This window comes from Triticum urartu, chromosome 7A (genome assembly GCF_056163025.1).
Source record: "Triticum urartu cultivar PI428250 chromosome 7A, HENAU_Tu73, whole genome shotgun sequence".
Lineage (NCBI taxonomy): Eukaryota > Viridiplantae > Streptophyta > Magnoliopsida > Poales > Poaceae > Triticum > Triticum urartu.
In genome coordinates, this window is record NC_141879.1 from 390,758,928 (window position 1) to 390,774,517 (window position 15,590).

At 45.3% G+C, this 15,590-nt stretch overlaps 1 protein-coding gene and 1 long non-coding RNA gene across 3 annotated transcripts; one reads left to right on the forward strand and one right to left on the reverse strand.

Annotated features, from left to right (window-relative positions):
* Positions 1 to 272: 272 nt before the first annotated feature.
* LOC125520486 (14-3-3-like protein GF14-A) lies at positions 273 to 11,610 on the reverse strand. 2 transcript variants are annotated; one of them, XM_048685432.2, is made up of 4 exons: positions 11,027 to 11,610; positions 10,813 to 10,935; positions 635 to 751; positions 273 to 552 (listed from the first exon to the last, which is right to left on the reverse strand). In XM_048685432.2, exons 1-4 carry the CDS (start codon positions 11,510 to 11,512, stop codon positions 496 to 498), a joined length of 783 nt encoding a protein of 260 aa, XP_048541389.1. In that variant the 5' UTR covers positions 11,513 to 11,610; the 3' UTR covers positions 273 to 495. The 2 variants fall into 2 exon arrangements, with proteins under 2 accessions (XP_048541389.1, XP_048541390.1); XM_048685433.2 differs by having other exon boundaries at positions 273 to 549; positions 11,027 to 11,609.
* A 1,164-nt stretch (positions 11,611 to 12,774) lies between these two features.
* LOC125524086 (uncharacterized) lies at positions 12,775 to 13,628 on the forward strand. Its single transcript, XR_007290540.2, has 2 exons — positions 12,775 to 12,957; positions 13,250 to 13,628. It is a non-coding gene; the product is annotated as an uncharacterized LOC125524086 (long non-coding RNA).
* Positions 13,629 to 15,590: the final 1,962 nt, after the last annotated feature.

Genomic DNA, 15,590 nt, shown 5'->3' on the forward strand with positions numbered 1-15,590 from the left:
GTTAAGGTCTTTCCTCTTTTAAAAAAAATGTTCCCGTTGCAACACACATGCAGAGGCCACGGTCTTTCCTCTTTTTTAAAGAAATGTTCCCGTTGCAACACAGGCAAATTTCCTAGTATAATTTTTTTTAAATGCCGCCATGGGCTAGTCCTGGGTGGCCTCTTTTTTTATGATGATTTAATTTGCACAGCCAATTCAAACTACAACCTAGCGCGAAAGAAATTTTGTTAAACACCGAACATGCATAGCTGTTTGATTTTAGGGAGCAAGAGTTGACAACCCTCTGGTTCAAATCTTAAGGAAGCCGTGCATACACGAGCAGGATTCAAGTTGTAAAGTAAAATAATGCACGAGGACGGCGATGTATAACAATATAACGAAAGAAAGGGTAGATAAAAGACCCAGCAACAAAGGACACACCAAAATGGTCCTTGTACAAGCATCATAACTACCCGAAGGTTAAGAGAGAAAGAGGGCAGTAGCTAGGACCCTTCACTACTGCTCATCCTCAGGCTTGCTTGAATCCCTCATTTCATCGCCAGCGTCATCCTGCTGACATAAATTATTGAGCATTATTTAAAAAAATGTCTACTGCTATGTAAACATTTTTCCTTGTTACTGGTGAGTACACTACCTGCATATCAGAGGTCCACAAAGTGAGATTGTCACGGAGAAGTTGCATGATCAGGGTGCTGTCCTTGTAGGAATCTTCTCCGAGGGAATCCAGCTCAGCGATGGCTTCATCGAAGGCCTATAAATATTAGAGAGTGTGATCACATGCCAAAAAGAAAACATGTGTTAAAAATTTGCAGAAAAGCTTTTACAGGACTAAGCAAACCGAACCTGAAGGGTATCAATTTATGACATAACAGACTTGGAAGAAAAATACGTGCATCATTAGATTCATCACCTTAGTAAAATGTGCCTTGTGGAGTTGACTTGAGAGAATAAGATGCATGAAAAAAACTACAGATTTATTGTCTACAGGCTTAACAAGTGGCCAGTCCAGACAGATGAGCATTATGCTACTGCACTACTTATTTATCTGAATCAAGCAGTTCATGTCATGACAGCAATCAAGCATGTGGATATCGTTTTCCCCAAAATGGCACCTTTTGGAACAGTACTTTGGTGGTCCCTCGCCTTTTAAGAGGATGTGACGCCATCCGCATTTATGTTTTTAAAGCCACGCCCCGTCAACTCGCGCTTGCAGATGTCGTCAACTCGCTGGGGTGTGTGCAGAAGAATAGCACGGCGGTAACAAGAGCAGTTGGTACCTCAGTAGTGGGTTGGGTTAGTAACTTAATATATAGTGGCACGACAGGTTTGAATCCCCAACACTACCTTTTTCTGTTTCTCTCCTCTTACAGTTTTTCCTTTTCTCTTGTCTCCACGTTTTCGTTTTCTCTTCTCTTAAGAGTTTTTCTTTTTCCTCTTCTCCCCACTGCATTTTCTTTTCTCTCTTGCAGACTACGTATAGTATAAAATGTAAACTATATCTCATGCAATAAAAGTACTCTTCTCTTACAGTTTTCCTTTTCTCTTCTCTCCACTTCGTTTTCATTTTCTCTTCTCTTACATTGTACCCTATATTATAAAAAGTAAACAATATCTCATATGTCATGAAATAAAAGCACATCATTGTTTTGCTTTTTTACCTACGATCTTCTCCTTCAACCCCTTTACTAGTTTTTTTTTGTGTGCACACATCAACTCTTTAAAGACAATCCAATATAAAATAAAGAAATATTAAAGAAAGGAAAGAAATTTTGGACTGCTTATAGTATAAAAAGTGAACTAGATTGCGTGGTAGTCACCTTTTTTGCATTTTTCCTTTAACTTTTGGATTTTCGTATATTTATTTTTAAGGACGTGAATAACACTGACATTCCCTCATGTAGGCCAACCGAGCGAACTATCCTTTCTCCAGCCAGGTAGGTAAGAACGAATTTTTGTTCGCTAAGAAAAACACTCCAAACGAATGCTACAGAATTCATGCGAAAGCACATAAATTTGTCATGTTGTTGTGTAAATATTTGCCATGTTCTAGAGTAAAAAATGTCGTGTTGTACAAAAAGATAGTCCAAAAAATGCCATGCCGCAGCAGAGTAGTTGCAGTGCGTTTTCAGGTATTTGCCATGATCGAAGCATGAAGAATTGTCAGTCTACAAAAAAGAAAATGGTGAAATTGCCATGCTGACGGAAGGGAATCGCAAATCAACAGATAAGGTGAAAATTGCCATCCCGGATGTGCTGGCTCAGATTGCCATCCTGAGTGAACCATTCAATACTACTTGACTCTGCCTTCGTGCATGCATAGGTTTGAGCCAAGCACCACACATGACGAAGAGTGCAAGCACAAGAGTACTCCTGCCCATGAGTGAAGCGTGGAAGCGGCGACGGAGCAACGGAAGAATGGGTGAAAATTTGCACTACCGGATAGTTGACATCACGACCGGACAGTTCAGCCGGCGTCTACGCGAAGACCGAAACCTTCTGTTGCCTGCGAGCAAAGTTTGGGCATGGCCCTTGTATCTTTTCCTTTTTGCCCAACTTACCTCTTCATGCCTTGGACCCATATATACCTCTTCCCCTCCTCCATTCTAGGGTTAGCTAAGATAGAATTCTAGGGTTAGCTAAGATAGAACTCGAATCATAGAGCTTAGCTCATGTATCTCCCCTTGTGGGATTCCTCTTGAGGGAGGAAGGGTCAAGACTCCAAGGAGTTCAAGGCCACCTAAGGGTGTAGGCTCTTTGAGCACAACGCCTCTATCCGTGGAGAAGATTCCCCATGTGGAATTCAAGCCCTCCTTGTCTTAGGACATGGGGAAGAACTCTGTCTTGTTCCATCTCTCTTGTGGATGATTTGGATCAAGAATATAGTTGTGTGTATCTTTTATTGCATCTATGTGTTATGGCGCTGCTAGAAGGAGGGCGCGAGAGGGCCGGCCGGGGGCCTTTTTGCCCACGGTCGGGCAAGAGGGAAGGGATTTGAGTTTTTCCATTGTGTTTCCTCTTGATCCCCTCCGTGTTCTTCGTGTTTTTCCTCAAATCCACCTCCAATTCGTTAAGATTGGGCCACCATAGGGTTTGCCTCGTATCGTTTGGTATGAGCAATGTTGCTATGATTTGGAGCCCTCGCCCCTCTTATTTTGTTTTGTTCTTGTCCAATTTCGAAAATCCAAACAAAAGAGCCATACCCAAAAAATTTGTGATTTGTTGGATTTCTTGAGATTGCCATGGATCTCATGCAAAATTAGTTGATCTGCCTTCCTTTGCGTTCCCTGGCCTTTTTGTGTTCTTTCCCCCCTTCATTTTTTTACCATGAAATCACAATTTCCCACCTTCGAAAGTCAAAATTATGCCTTCTAAGGCACCACCAGATTGTCTGGTAGATTAGAACCACAGTCTGGTCAGACCACTTGTCCGGTCGCATAAAAAAATAGGTCAAGGACCGGACTGTTTTACCGTTGTTGCCATAACTTCCACACCGGAACTCCAATTTGACTTTTTTGGCTCATTTTGAAGTTATCAGTGTTTCCAAGGCCATCACCTAGGTTTCCACATCATTTGGCCAAGACAAATTTGGAGGAACTACATCAAAACCGGAACACCTCCACGAACCATCACACTCGAGTCTTTGCTTCATCACCCAAGTAACATTCGAGTGACCATTGGGTACCGTCTACATTGACAACCACCAAGATCGTCGCCAAGAACTTCATCATCGACGACAACAACTTCATCCTTCAAAACCACAACTGGAAGCAAAGTCGGTCCCATCAACTTCGACGAAGGTACAACTTCATCCTTTGAACCCACAACCAGAAGCAAGGCCGGTCCCCTTCGATTTCAATGAAGTTGTTGTGTTGACGAAGGTATCTCCATTCTATCAAACACTTTGCCTTCCCTTGACATTACCCGTGTGAGCCCTACCGTTCTTTGTGAATACCTTGTCCTATTGAGACTAGCTCTTTGAGTATTGTCGGGCATCATACACTTGATCACCATAGTGACATCAAGCATCGCTTAGTGAGATTTCATATCTACTTTGCACATCACTTTGGTATCTTGTGCACATGTTAGTTAAATCTCGTCACCGATAGTCTTGTATCTTTGATTTGGCACAAGCGGAAGGCAAAGGGAGAAAAAGGTCCAAAAAAGGGGAAAAGAAGAAAGATCAAAAGCTTATAAGCAAAAGAGAAAGAGCTAAGAGATACATGTGCAAGTATACATCATATAGTCGTCAAATATGTGAATCAATAAAATGGTGCCAAGTGACAAAACATTTGCCCTTTACGTGCAATCAAGCTAACGTCTCTCCTTGTGTTTGTGCAACACGAGATTAGTCTTCGTTAGGCAAAATCTTGTATTCTCATTCCTTTGGTTGCACAAGCCCCATTATCTTTGTGTGTGTGTGTTCTATTGTTTCCTTCCTCTACATTTGAGATCAACTTGCATACTCTGAGTTCGTTTGGATCTTGCCCAATCATTCATTTGGTCCGCTAACCTTATCGAGGCCTTGTTGGGAGCTGGTAGGTGTGCATTGGGAACACGTATCAACACAATTTTGTTCTATTGGTTCACATTGGACAATCTTTGATCCTTTTCATCCAAGGAGTAGAGAATGTAGAGTAGAGAAGGTAGCTTGATATTGTCCATTCCTTTAGCCACTTACTATTTGCCCTAGTGCCATGATGTATAGGGAGTGTGGAGCAAACATCGATGGACATGCGGCAAAGCCTCAAAAACTTCATCGCCACCACTCTAGCGGAGAGTGCCACACAAGCAATAAGGATGTTGGTGGCCATGGCGACTCAGCCAACAAGCACAATAAGTCAAGTACCTCTGCATCAAGAAGGTGCAAAGACAAGGGCCACCATCGAACTCATCGACAAGGGTAGCACCCTCCGACGATGTAGAGAGGGGGGGAGGTGGCTGGAGCTAGTGTTTCGCCCAGCCGCTGCCCACGGGAGTGACGAGCGGCGAGGGGAAAGGGGTCAGTATCCAGCGTTCTCACTTATGATTGTTGCCACTTGCTATGACCTATACCATGCGTACACCATTTATCGTTGTCCATATTTTGTGTTAACAGTGGTGTGCAAGAGAAGAGATGCATCACAATGGATGATGCATTTGTGTACCATGCACACAAATTCTTCGATTTTTTGGTGCATGTGTAGGTCTCAAGTACATGGTGAGCGTCCAATACCACATGACGATGCGATGTCTTTCCCATGGTGATGATGACCTTGATCCGATGACGGATCTTCCAAGGGGGTGATGCAGAGATCCCATGGACATCACCATGTCAAGTGTCCCATCGTCAAGAGACACGCAACATCTAATTCATACATGTAAAGGTGAATCTTCACCTATATGCGTGTTTACTTGACAATCTCATGGATGGTACACTACTTGACCCTCCTCCCTTGTGCATGCATAGGTTTGAGCGGAGCATCACACGAGTCTCCTATATGTGTGTTTACTTGACAATCTCATGGATGGTACACTACTTGACCCTCCTCCCTCGTGCATGCATAGGTTTGAGCGGAGCATCACACGAGACGAGTGCAAGCACAAGAGTACCCCTACCCGTGAGGGAACCCTGGAAGCAGCAAGGGAAGATGGGGCAATGGAAGAAGGGGTGCAAGCCGAACAACCAGACAATCAGGTAACCGTCTGCGCGAAGGTTGAAACCTTTTGTTGCCACCGGACTGTCCGACCCCCTAACCAGACAGCCCGATAGTGCTGCATGCGAGCAGAGTTTGTGCATGGCCCTTGTATCTCCCCTTTTTGCCCCTCACTTACTCGTTCATGCCTTGGACCTATATATACCCCTCGCACTCCTCCATTTCAGGGTTAGCTAAGATAGAACTGAAATCATAGAGCTTAGCTCATGTATCTCACCTTACGGGATTCCTCTTGAGGGAGAAGTTAGAGTACAAGGCCACCTAAGGGTGAAGACTCCAAGGAGTTCAAGGCCACCTAAGGGTGTAGGCCCTTTGAGCATTAGACCTCCATCCATGGAGAAACTTTCCCATGTGGAATTCAAGCCCTCCTTGTCGTAGGACATGGGGAAGAACCCTATCTTGTTCCATCTCTCTCTTGTAGATGATTTGGGTCAAGGATCTATCTCTGTATATCTTTTATTGCATCTATGAGAGTTGATTTGTTTCCTCTTGATTCCCTCTGTGTTCTTTGTGTTCTTCCTTAAATCCACCTCCAATTTGTGAAGATTGGGCCACCATAGGGTTTGCCCGTATCAAACACCTTACAATCTAAGCTAATATATGGTTGCGAAATAAGTGGACAGGGTAGTTTATTATACCATATTGTAGTGCCAACTCTACTCCGACAAACAAAAAAGATGACAACATCCACCAGATGCGCCAACCACATATGACGTGACATCCTCTTAAAAACGCCAAAACGAATGGCCTGACTAAAGTGTTTTAAGTTTCAAAAGGGGCCACCGAGGTAAAATAATGCTAATAGTCACCTTTTGACGCATGAGGCAATTTGAGCCGGCATGCCATGGGTCACAACTACAACTAGTAAACTATCACTGAAGAACGTGTCCCCTATTTGTTTCTCTTGATGGTCTTTCTTCTCTAGTTGAGGAAGGAATATCAAATGTAACCCCGGTGAAGGTGTGTCGATGAGCATCAGGCATATCGCACCTATTATTTGCAGACGGCACCTTACTATTCTTTGAGGCTAAACATGAGCAAGCAGTCCCAGTTAAAAATATTTTGAACAAGTATGCTTTGGCCACAAGTAAGCTAATGAATAACATTAAGTGCTCAATTATGCTTATTGATATCCATGATACCCTAGGGACAGAGACAATTGATTTTGAAGAACGATACCTTGGCTTACCCACTACTAATGGACGTATGGTGAGAGGCAAGTTTCAAAACTTTAAAGAAAAGTTGACCAAGAGATACTATTATGGGGCTGCCTGTCACAAGGTGGTAAGGAGGTTTTTATAAAATCTATAGCGCAGCCCATATGCGCATTCATCATGAGTGTCTTTAAGCTCCCGCCAGGCCTATGTGATGATGCAAACCAGATGGTTAGGAACTATTGGTGGGGCTCTGAGAAGGGGAAAAGAAAGGCTATTTCTGAGACAACGACAACAACAAAGCCTTCAGTCCAAACAAGTTGGGGTAGGCTTGAGCTGAAACCCATAAGGTCTCGCAACCAACTCATGGTTCTGGCACATGGATAACAAGCTTCCACGCGGCCCTGTCCATGGATAGTTCTTTGGTGATATTTAGCTCAGTCCATATGCACATTCATCATGAGTGTCTTTAAGCTCCCGCTAGGCATATGTGATGATCTAAACCAGATGGCTAGGAACTATTGGTGGGGCTCTGAGAAGGGGAAAAGAAAGGCTCTTTCCGAGATTTCTATCTATTTAATCAAGCTCTTTCTCAAAAATTCGCTCCAACAACAACAAAGCCTTTAGTCCCAAACAAGTTGGGGTAGGCTAGAGCTGAAACCCATAAGATCTCGCAACCAACTCATGGTTCTGGCACATGGATAGCAAGCTTCCACACACCCCTATGCACGGCTAGTTCTTTGGTGATACTACAATCCTTCAGATCTCTCTTTACGGACTCCTCCCGTTAAGTAAAAAACTCACTCCAGCATCCGCAAAGTCCAACCGAACTATCCTCGCTACTTCGTTGCTAGACAGACATGGCGGCTACTTGCATTCCCGGACAGCCTATGTATGTTGAGAGTAAAATACTACCCCCATGGCAAACTAGAGGACACCGTACTCTCAGGGAACCATTCATCTTCATGGCAAGGCATAGCTCATGGGCTTCAATTATTGAATAAGGGCTTGGTTTCGGGCATTGGAAATGGCACACAAGTTAGAATTTGGTGGGACAGATGGATTCCATGAAAGTATTCATAAAGTGATTTCACCAAAAGGAAGATGCAGACTTCATTGGGTTTTCGAGCTAATGGACATCAATGGTGCTTGGGACACAAATATTGTTCGCCCGCTTGACACTGAGGAGATTTTGAAAATAAAAACTTGCTCCCGACACGCTAAAGATGTCATTGCTTGGGTAGGCAAAAAATCTGGCAACTTTATGGTCCAGAGTGCACACCGGATGGCATTGGAAGAGAAAAGTCACGCTGCTCAGAGTTCTTTGAGCTCCTCGCCCAACGGCGACAGGTCTATGTGGAAGCGGGTTTGGGCAAGATTAGCACCACCAAAGGTCAAAGTTTTTGCCAGGAAACTTGCTTCAAATTCGCTACCAACTTGGGACATTAAGCTCTCTAGGAACTTGGAAGTTAATGATGGTTGTCCGTTATGTTCAGCTGATCGCGAGGACTCCTTTCATGCCATGTGCCGCTGTACTTTGGCTAGAGCCCTGTGGAAGGACATGTCGACCTCCTGGTCTTTACCGGATGTATCACGCTAGTTGAATACAGGACCTGAATGGATTTTCCACCTGCTATGTAACTTGACAAAAACCATGAGACTCAAGGTTCTAATGTTGTTTTGGAGAATATGGGTATGTACAAAATGAGACGCATGGGAAGGTTGTACCACTTGTTGATGTATCCAGAAGGTTTCTTTGCAGCTTTGTTTCCTTGATCCTCAACATCTCTCAAAACCATGAATATGATCTAGTGAAAGGGAAGGGCGTTCTGGACGAATGCGAAGCACCTGGGCTCGCTGTGGCACATCCTGCTGCTTCGCTCATAGAACTCAAAATGGGAACCTCCGGATGTTGGTTGGATCAAGTTAAATACAAATGGACCGTATCTGCCCTCGGAGGGTTCAGCGGCAACCCATAGGGTGCTCAGAGACTCAAGTGGAGCGATCATATTTACAGCATACCGCAACCTAATCAAATGTGATAATGCCCTTGAGTTAGAACTGTCAGCAATCTCTCAAGGTGTATCTTTAGCTCTACAATGGAGTAATCTGCTTATCAATGTAGAATCGGGCTGACTTGACTCTTGAGACTGTCAACTTGTTGAGAAGCAATTAAATTGGTAGGTCAAAGAAACTGAAACTCAATCCCGAGATATGCCAGCCAGAATGCCGCAGGCTTGGGAGGTAACATGAGGCAGGGTTGACAGATTAACCCCGAGCAATCTAGTTTTTCTATTCCTCCTAGCTTCCGAAATTCCGATCTGCACCTCGGATTCGCAATAGCAGCAAAGAAAAAGGAAGGGGCGGGTTGGCCTTCACCTTTTGAGACTTCGGCCCCGTTTGATAACAAAGTATTTCCTAAGTATTCTCAAAATACTACAGTTTTTATTACTGTAGTTTTATTTACAAAGGGTTGTTTGGCTGCCTCTAAAAAACTGTGGTTTTAATACTGCAGCTTTTGCCAAACCACAGTATTTTCTCTGTATATAAAAAAGAACCCCATACCTCTTTTTAAACAACTGAGCAGCCAAAAAGAAGGGTCGGATGGAGCTTAGGCAATAGGTAGGGTGCAAGTACAAATTGTCTCAGCTGAGGTCTGTTAGTTGTTCATTACCTGCGGCTGCAGTACTTGAACACTCTGCTTTCTTTCATCAGCACTGGCAAAAAACTGACATGGGAATTTTTCTCTCTTCCTTGATGTCTATATGATGATTCAAAGGATGTTTTCATCACATTTTACTAGGTGGTAAATGTTTTGTTTGATTTTCATAGACCAGCTGTGTGTGGTGCTTATGTTACACAGAAGAATGTTTGAGCCAAAATCTATACGTTCGATTCATGTGCCCTCTCCTTGCAAATGTCTGGTATGAAGGTTTTTAAGTACCTAAGATTGCTCAAAGGTCATCTGCTAATTACTCCGCCGCCGTCGCTGCTGCTAATCATCATTAGTCTAATCGATCCATATATTACAGCGTTTTGTGACGGCTAGCCAGGCGATCCACGATGGCTAGCTAGCTTCAAATGCATGCATAGCTAACGGCTAGCCAGGAAATTTTACAGCGTTTTGTGACGTAGCCAAACAAGTAGTCTGTATCGTGAATACTTCAAAAAATGTTGTTATATTAAAACCATGGTATTTTGTACCTACAGGCTAAATTATTGTAGTTTTTGATACTTTGGTTTTTATAGTACTTTGCTATCAAACAGGGCTTTCCTCTAACTTTCTTGATCCGGGAGATCCAAAGGAAACTACTTGAACAGATACTGGTATTACTCATATACGTCGCACTCAAAACAATGTAAGCCATTCTATGGCAAGTTATTGTAGAGTTTAGAGCCGCACGGTTGTTTGGTTAGGTTCAGGACCTGATGAGGTCAAAAAACTTTGTGAATCTGATTGTAACCCTACTGTTTGAGTAATACAAGTATCTCCACGCAAAAAAAAAACTGAGCATGTCTACAACTAATGACCAAATATGCAAAGCAGCTGAATATTGCCAAAAGTGATTGTAACTGAAGAACATTCTACTGCCTAAGCAGCGCAAAAATCTACAACTATTTCACATGAAACTTAATAATATATATGCGGATGCAAACAATTAGAATATGTCCACTCCCTAAGCTGCACAAGAATCTACTTCATATGAAAATGAAAAATATTGTATATGCGGATGCAAAGAACTACTCCCTCCGTCCCATAATGTAAGACGATTTTTGACTCAACAATGTCTTCCATTATGGGTCGGAGGGAATAGGAAAAAAGAGGCTGAGTGCATTGGAGAAGAGGAAAAACAAATCGTGTTCTAGCATCTTCTGCGACTCTCATCTGTGCCAAGTTATAGAACTGCCCAAAGTTCATGAATTAGCAAACTTGCTCAAAAGGTGAGAAAGTAACAGCAAAGTACCTGTTTGGCGAGCGAGCACGCACGATCAGGCGAGTTGAGGATCTCATAGTAGAACACGGAGAAGTTGAGCGCGAGGCCCAGCCTGATGGGGTGAGTCGGTGGCAGCTCCTTCATGGCTATGTCCTAGAGCAAGGAACCACCCAAGATCCAAAAAAAAAAAGTCAAACCGCTCATCAGAGGAAGGGAGAAAAGCTAGTTAAAGATAGGGGGATACCTGAGCGGCCTGGTAGGCACCGAGGGTGGAGTCAGCGGCATCCTTGCGCTCGGCGGCCGACTTGAACTCCGCGAGGTAGCGATGGTAGTCTCCCTTCATCTTCAGGTAGAATACCTTGGCGTCGACGGCGGCGGCGGCGGGGACTAGGCGTTCGTCGAGGAGACGGAGGATCCCCGCGCAGATGTTGGAGAGCTCGGCCTCGACAAGTGCGCGGTACCCGCGCGCCGCGGCGGCGTGCCCCGCCGCTCCACGCCCTTCCTCCTTCTGCTCGATGGAGGACACGATGCGCCAGGAAGCACGACGCGCCCCGATGACGTTCTTGTACGCGACTGAGAGCAGGTTCCTCTCCTCGATGGTGAGCTCGACGGTCCCCGCCGCCGCCACGACCTTCTCCATGAACTCGACCATCTCCTCGTACCGCTCGGCCTGCTCCGCCAGCTTCGCCAAGTAGACCATCTCCTCCCTCGTTGCCGCTGCCTTTGCCATCGCTGTCGACGATCTGGTGTGTGCGCGTGGGCGTGTGGCTGTGGCTGTTGCTGTTTCTCGGCGGAGTGGGTGGGTGCAGGAGGGGAAGTGGGGAGGAGGAGCGGCTGCGGTTTTAAAACGAGGGGAGGGGAGGGGAGAGCATCTACAACCGGACCCCACTTCCCCGAAAACGTTCGCGTGTGGCTGTTGCGGTTTCTCACCGGAGTGTGGGTCAGGGCAGTACCGGGGAAAATGGAGGCCCGGTGCAGAAAATGGGCCCTCGCCATCCCATCCCATTGTTATATTGTGAGCTAAAATGGAGCCTTGTCTAAAAAAAATGCTAAAATGGAGCCATCTCATGGCACAAACATTCTCAACCATCGGATTGAGTGTCCAAACTAATCCGGACCATCGGATCTTCAGATGGCTTGATCTGGGCCGTTGGATCGACTTTGATGTGACAATCAATGAATAGTGTTGTTTCGTTTTTACTTTTGATTTTTTTTCTTTGGCTCGCTGACTGGTGGGCCGAGAGGTGGGCGGTCCACTACTGTCAGTGACTCTGCACGATCGGTGCTGGTCCATATGAGTGCGAGGGTCATGCCACCACTAGTAAAATCTGGTGGCTACCGAGGGTAATTTTGACTTTTGTCGACCTAGGAGAGGGGTGTCGATAGGGCACTGACCGCATCACCCTCTCTCTTCGTCTCCTCACTTCCCCCATTCTCTCCTTGTTCCCCTAACCCTAGCTTTTCTCTATGCCGCCGCCACCACCCGTCCTCCCGCCCCTAGCGCCGCCACCATGCCTTCTCTCCTCCCGTTACTCACCACCACTGGCCCTCCTCGTCCTTGCCTTCGGTTGCGATGCTTCTGTCTCGTCGAGCTCACCGCCCCCGTCCTGGGCCTTGAAGCGTCGTCGGGAGGAGCAAGCGGACTGCCTCTCGCGCGCCGTCACCACCGCCTGGAGAAGGCTCGCGCGATGGTCGCCGGCATGCATCCTCTCCGTGTGGCACAGGTTGAACTCGCATCCCTCTTCCATCCCTCTCATCTCTCTCTGCCCCTTTCGTTGCTGCTCCCCTTTCTCCTGTACAAGTGCGGGCACTTTTTGGTCGGAGCCGAGCTCCCGGTCATGGCCGGCGTGGCCATGGGAGCTGCTCCCCTTGTTGTTGTACAGGTGCGGGCACCCACACACACACATGCTCCCCTCGCTCCTGGAAGCCAAGCGGGGCCTTAATCGCAAATTAATTTACATCAACAATTGTTCTGTGTGCATCTAGATCCACCTCGACATCATGTCTTCTCACAACAAGGTTCTTAGATCTGGTGGTGGCTTCGCAGGCTCCGGTGACCATCCAAATCACCTCTTCAGTCCATCTATCTTCTCAAGGGGGGCGCAGGTCACTTGTTTCAATGAGGACATGCACGACGTCACGCTCCATTTCTAGATCATAAGCTTCTCTAAATAGGTATATAACCACAAGGTTTCACTTGTTACTTATTGCCAAGATACTCACAACTCACAAGGTTTGATGGGGCTTCCAAGCAAACTTAAGTCGTCTAAGTTCGTTCTGAAATGTGAACAATGTTTGGTTGGTGACTCTTGTCTATAGTTTTGGAGTTCTTTGCGTTGTACTGACTGACTAAAAATTCAATTGTTTGTGTTGAGCTCTGTTGAAAACTATCTAATTGAGAGACATAACTTGGTTTGTGTTCCCTATTCCTCACTTCTGGATTTGGGCATTGGACCGAATTTTGCAGAAAAATGTTACTCAAACAAAGACACTGGAGTAGAAATCTTACCCACAAAACTGGGGGTGGGGGCTTCTTGCAAGGCTGTGTAGGAATCCGGAGGGCTGGTCTTCGGCAAGGTCACAACACGTGTGAGCTCCTCCTTTTGATATCTTGACCATGATGTAATTTGGATTTTATATGGCTGCTCCTTATCAATGTGGTTTCAAATTATTCTGCTACTCCAAAAGGTTCTATTTGCAGGTATTGTAATGTTTGCTTGCACCTAGCTCCTAAACACACATGGATCCCGCATTTTATTTCTTTTGTTGTCTCATGTATTTTCATATGATGGTATAGTTCATCATTGAGCTGAATGCTTAAATGAAACTCACTCCGGGTGAGAACAGGGTATACTTTTTGTGATGCATGGTGGATTGTCCTTTTAGCTTCTTAGTCATTGTGTATGGATGGTTTGGTTAATGCCAGTTTTAATCGCTGACATGATCTTGGAGGTTTGGTTCAATTAAAAATATCATGTCATGTTACTAACATAGATGCTATTTTATTATAACTACCCCTTTCTTCCTGTCACAGTAGTGCTACTTCTTAAGCTTGTGTTGGTTTTTCCCTTGAGGGTGATGCAGCATAGTAGAGATAAGTATTTTCCTCAGTTAAGAACCAAGGTATCAATCCAGTAGGAGAAACATGCAAGTCCCAAATAGATGCACCTACACAAACAATCAAACACTTGCACCCAACGTGATAAAGGGGTTGCCAATCCCTTCACGGTCACTTGCAAAGGTGAGATCTGATAGAGATAGATAAAACTATATAAAATATAAAATATTTTTGGGTTTTTGGTTTATAGATCTGAAAAAAAAGATTGCAAAATAGTAGATCGGAAACAAATATGATGGAAAATAGACCCGGGTGTCGGTGTCAAAACTGGCCGATCTCGGGTAAGGGGTCCCGAACTATGCGTCTGAGGATCAAAGGTAACAAGGGACACAGGGAACACGATGTTTACCCAGGTTCGGGCCCTCTTAATGGAGGTAAAACCCTATGCCCTGCTTGATTGTATTTGATGAGTATAGGGGTTACAAGAGTCGATCTACCTTGAGATCGTAATGGCTAAACCCTAGATGTCTAGCATATATGAATTCTGATGATCCCTATGGACTAAACCCTCTAGTTTATATATACACCAGAGGGGTACAGAGGCGGTTTACAAGGGAAGGAACAATACATCTGGTCTCCAATCTTGCCTTCCACGCATCTAGGAGTCCTATCCGAACACGAGGAATAATCTTCTGTTCTATCTTCACGGTCTATAAGCCCAGCACATGCTTGAATAGGCCGGGCACCTAAGGACCCCAGAATCAAGGTCTCCCTCAGTAGCCCCCGAACTTGCCTTCAATGACGACGTAGTATCCGGCTTATGTCTTCGGCTTTGCAAGGCGGGTTCTTCATTATACTTCGGACCAACGACAACCTGGTTCTGACCTCTATGTGAAAGGATCGATATGGTTGACTAGAGGGGGGTGAATAGGCAACTAACAATTTTTAGCTTTTCTTTTACCAAATTAAACTTTGCATCAAAGTAGGTTGTCTAGATGTGCAACTAGGTGAGCAACCTATATGATGCAACAACAACGAGCACACAAGCAAGCAACAGAAGTGACACTAATAAGCTTGCACAAGTAAAGGTACGAGATAACCAAGAGTGGAGCCGGTGAAGACGAGGATGTGTTACCAAAGTTCCTTCCTTTTGAGGGGAAGTACGTCTCCGTTGGAGCGGTGTGGAGGCACAATGCTCCCCAAGAAGCCACTAGGGCCACCGCATTCTCCTCACGCCCTCACACAATGCGAGATGCCATGATTCCACTATTGGTGCCCTTGGAGGCGACGACCGGACCTTTACAAACAAGGTTGGGGCAATCTCCACAACTTAATCGGAGGCTCCCAACAACATCACGAAGCTTCACCACAATGGACTATGGCTCCGTGGTGACCTTAACCGTCTAGGGTGCTCAAACACCCAAGAGTAACAAGATCCGCTAGGGATTGGTGGGGGAATCAAATTTCTCTTGGTGGAAGTGTAGATCGGGGCCTTCTCAACCAATCCCGAGCAAACCAACAAGTTTGATTGGCTAGGGAGAGAGATCGGGCGAAAATGGAGCTTAGAGCATTAATGGAGCTTTTGGGGGAAGAGGTGAGTCAACGAAGAAGAAGAGGACCCCCTTTATAGAAGGGGATCCCATCCAACCATTACCCCCAAAACAGCCCCGCACAGGGCGGTACTATCGCAGGTGGCAGTGGTACTACCGCTGGACCCAGCGGTACTACTGCTCCCCCTTGCGGTACTACC

What these genes read in the sequence shown, in the direction of transcription:
- LOC125520486 (XM_048685432.2), bottom strand. Translation starts at nt 11,512, where the DNA reads ATGGCAAAGGCAGCGGCAACGAGGGAGGAGATGGTCTACTTGGCGAAG. An exon ending in CGTGCTCGCTCGCCAAACAG is followed by an intron (nt 752 to 10,812) that starts GTACTTTGCTGT and finishes TAATATTTATAG; the next exon opens with GCCTTCGATGAAGCCATCGC. An exon ending in TGTGGACCTCTGATATGCAG is followed by an intron (nt 553 to 634) that starts GTAGTGTACTCA and finishes AATTTATGTCAG; the next exon opens with CAGGATGACGCTGGCGATGA.